Source organism: Lactuca virosa, chromosome 8 (assembly GCF_052849685.1).
Source record: "Lactuca virosa cultivar CGN04683 chromosome 8, Lactuca_virosa_CGN04683_v6, whole genome shotgun sequence".
In the NCBI taxonomy this organism is placed as follows: Eukaryota; Viridiplantae; Streptophyta; class Magnoliopsida; order Asterales; family Asteraceae; genus Lactuca; species Lactuca virosa.
In genome coordinates this window covers 66,742,647-66,745,946 of record NC_136433.1, presented here as the reverse complement: position 1 = coordinate 66,745,946, position 3,300 = coordinate 66,742,647, and the positions used below count along the sequence as shown (strand labels likewise).

The following is a 3,300-nucleotide window of genomic DNA, read 5'->3' as shown; positions in this document are numbered from 1 at the left end:
GAATTAGAAGAAAGAAATGAAAATTATACTCGTGGTGTGTGACTTTTCGGAAGTCATTCCCGAAGATCTTCATGGATTGCCCCCTCATAGACAAGTAGAGTTAAGTATAGACTTGTTACCAGAAACCACACCTATAGCAAAAGCACCTTACCGATTAGCGCCAATAGAGATGAAGGAGCTAATGATACAACTTCAGGAGTTGTTGGACAAAGGTTTCATTAGACCTTGTTCATCACCTTGGGGTGCTCCGATGTTTTTTGTAAAGAAGAAGGATGGGAGCATGAGGATGTGCATAGATTATAGTGAGTTGAACAGAGCAAAGGTAAAGAACAAGTACCCTTTGCCAAGGATTGACGACTTGTTCCATCAACTGTAGGGTACGAGCTATTTCTCGAAGATCGATCGTAGGTCAGGATATCATCAGCTGAAGGTGAGAGAGCAGGATATAGAGAAGACTGCATTCAGAACGAGATATGGAAAATATAAGTTTTTAGTTATGTTGTTCGGACTAACCAATGCTCCAACAATATTTATGGATTTGATGAATAGGGTATGTAAACCTTTCCTAGAAAAATCTGTAATAGTGTTTATCGATGACACTATCGTATATTCAAAGAGCAAACATGAGAATGGTAAGCACTTAAGAGAAGTGTTAGAAGTTCTGAATAAGGAGAAGCTTTATGCAAAGTTCTCCAACTGTGATTATTGGATTCGGGAAGTCCAATTCTTGGGTCATGTGGTTAACCAAGAACGAATAATGGTTGACTCATCAAAGATTGAAGCTGTGATGAAGTAGGAACGACCAAAAAGTCCCACTGAGATTCAAAGATTTCTAGGATTACCTGGATATTACATAAGGTTTATCCAAGGATTTTCTTCGATAGCTTCTCCATTAACAGCTTTGACCCATAAAGGAGCTACATACATGGAGTGAGAAGCACAAAGAAGCTTTTGAGAAATTAAAGAAGAAGCTGTGCGAAGAACCTACTCTTTCTATACCTGACGGAGTTGAAGACTATGCAGTTTATAGTGATGCATATGGAGTTGGGTTAGGTTGTGTTCTGGCCCAGAGAGATAAAGTGATAGCATATGCATCTCGACAACTGAAAGAGAACGAGAAGAACTAGCCCACTCGTGATCTGGAGTTGGAAGTGGTAGTTTTTGCACTAAAGATTTAGAGACATTATCTTTATGGCATAAGGTGTAAGCTTTACACTTATCATAAGAGTCTACAGTATCTCTTCGATCAAAAGGAGTTGAATATGAGACAACGAAGCTAGCTAGAATTACTCAAGGACTACGACTACGAGATACTATACCACCCTGGTAAAGCCAATATCGTAGCAGCTGCTTTGAGTAGAAAGATAAATCCAAAAATAAAGAAGCCAAGGGCATTAAGAATTAAGATTGTCGCAACAATTGTAGAGAGTATTGAGAAAGATCTGGAGGAAGCTTTGGAAGGAGATAACCGAAAAGAAGTGCGAAAAGAAGTGCGTTTAGGCAAATGGACAAGGGTTGAAAGTATTCCAAAATAGGATTTGGGTGCCTAAGATGGGAGGAATGAGAGATCTTTTCATGGAAGAAGCCCTTAATACCATGTACTCGATTCATCCCAGCAGTAACAAAATGTATACGGATCTGAAAGCTTACTACTGGTGACCGACTATGAAGCTTGATGTTGCAAAGTATGCGGTTGAGTGTGTGGCCTACGCAAGAGTTAAAGCGCAACACCAGAAACCATACGGGAGTTTGGATCCCTTACTTATACCCATGGGTAGGTGGGAGGACATTACCACGAATTTTGTAACTAAACTACCAAGGAGGAAGAATGGTCATGACATGATTTGGGTAATTGTGGATCGATTCACAAATAGTGCACACTTCATAGCGGCCATTGAGAGATGGTTTATGTATAAGCTCGTAGATGTCAATGTAAATGAGATAGTAAGACTTCACAGTGTTCCCTTAATGATTGTGTCAGATCGTGACAGTCGTTTCACATCGAGGTTGTGGAAGAGCCTACAATAAGAAAATGGGTATAAAGTTGTGTTGAAGTACAACTTACCATCCACAGACTGATGGTTAGAGTGAAAGGATAATTCAAATACTGGAAGATATGTTAAGAACATGTACCCTAGAATCCCAAGGTAACTGGGATGAGCATCTACCCCTAGTAGAGTTTTCCTACAACAATAGGTACCATTCGAGTATTAAGATGGCACCTTATAAAGCCTTGTACGGAAAAAAGTTTTGTACGCCGTCTTGTTGGCTTGAAGCTGGAGAAAAGCAGTTTATGGGACAGGAGATCATCAATCAGACTGCTGAAAAGCTAAAGGTGATTAGAGAAATGATGTTACCAGCTTAAGATCGTCAAAAGACCTATGTTGACAAGAAGCGACGACCAATGAATTTCGAAGTTGGAGATTTGGTGTTGCTCAAAGTCTGTCCATGGAAGGGACATATAAGATTTGGAAAGAGAGGGAAGTTGTATCCAAGATTTATTGGGCCATTCAAAGTTCTACGGAGAGTTGGGAACCAATCTTACAAGCTGGAATTTCCAGAAGAACTGGGTAGCATTCATAGCACTTTTCACATGTGTTATTTGAGGAAGTTCGTGGGAGAAGTCCCCGATATAACTCCACTTTCGGAGATAAGGATTGATGAATATAAGAGGTTAATCGAAGAGCCCGAAGCGATTGTTGACAGTAAGACGAAGAAGTTACGACATAAGATGGTTGATTTAGTGCTTGTACAATGGAAACATTTGAATTGGTTGAACCTCACTTGGGAAATAGAAAGTGAGATGAAGAATCGTGATCCACATCTGTTTGCTGATGCATGATTCCAAGGACGGAATCATCCTAAAGGGGAGAAAATTGTAACGCACGCGTTTCTCGCTAGGCATTAATAAGATGATATAAAAGTTAGGGTCAACAATTGTAACCTATTTGATGTAATAAAGAAGAATTATGTGAATATTATGTGTTTCATGATTAATATAATATAATAAAATAGGAAAAATCAGCCAAATAACCCTTAAATCGTAAAAATAAGTGCGCCAAAACATATATATATATATATATATATATATATATATATATATATATATAATATTAAGAAAGTACACGTCGTCTCGATCCCGAAAATATAAATTTCGTAGAAATCCGACTTTGAATGAATTAGATATGATTATTATAAGATATAAAAGTCAGTCGCGCACAATGAATGTGTGACGTAAAAAGCTACGAAGAGAATGATTGATGTTTAGCTAAAGAAACCAAAAGGAAAATCGTAGCACTC

The 3,300-nt window shown here is 38.4% G+C and overlaps 1 protein-coding gene across 1 annotated transcript; it reads left to right on the top strand.

Moving 5' to 3' along the window:
- Window positions 1–2,404: 2,404 nt before the first annotated feature.
- Window positions 2,405–2,842, top strand: LOC145130438 (uncharacterized). Its single transcript, XM_079065241.1, has one exon. The coding sequence runs from the start codon at window positions 2,405–2,407 to the stop codon at window positions 2,840–2,842; it is 438 nt and encodes a 145-aa protein (XP_078921367.1).
- Window positions 2,843–3,300: the final 458 nt, after the last annotated feature.

Bases quoted from the DNA above. Each gene is read 5' to 3' on its own strand.
- LOC145130438 (XM_079065241.1), top strand. From the start codon at position 2,405: ATGAATTTCGAAGTTGGAGATTTGGTGTTGCTCAAAGTCTGTCCATGG.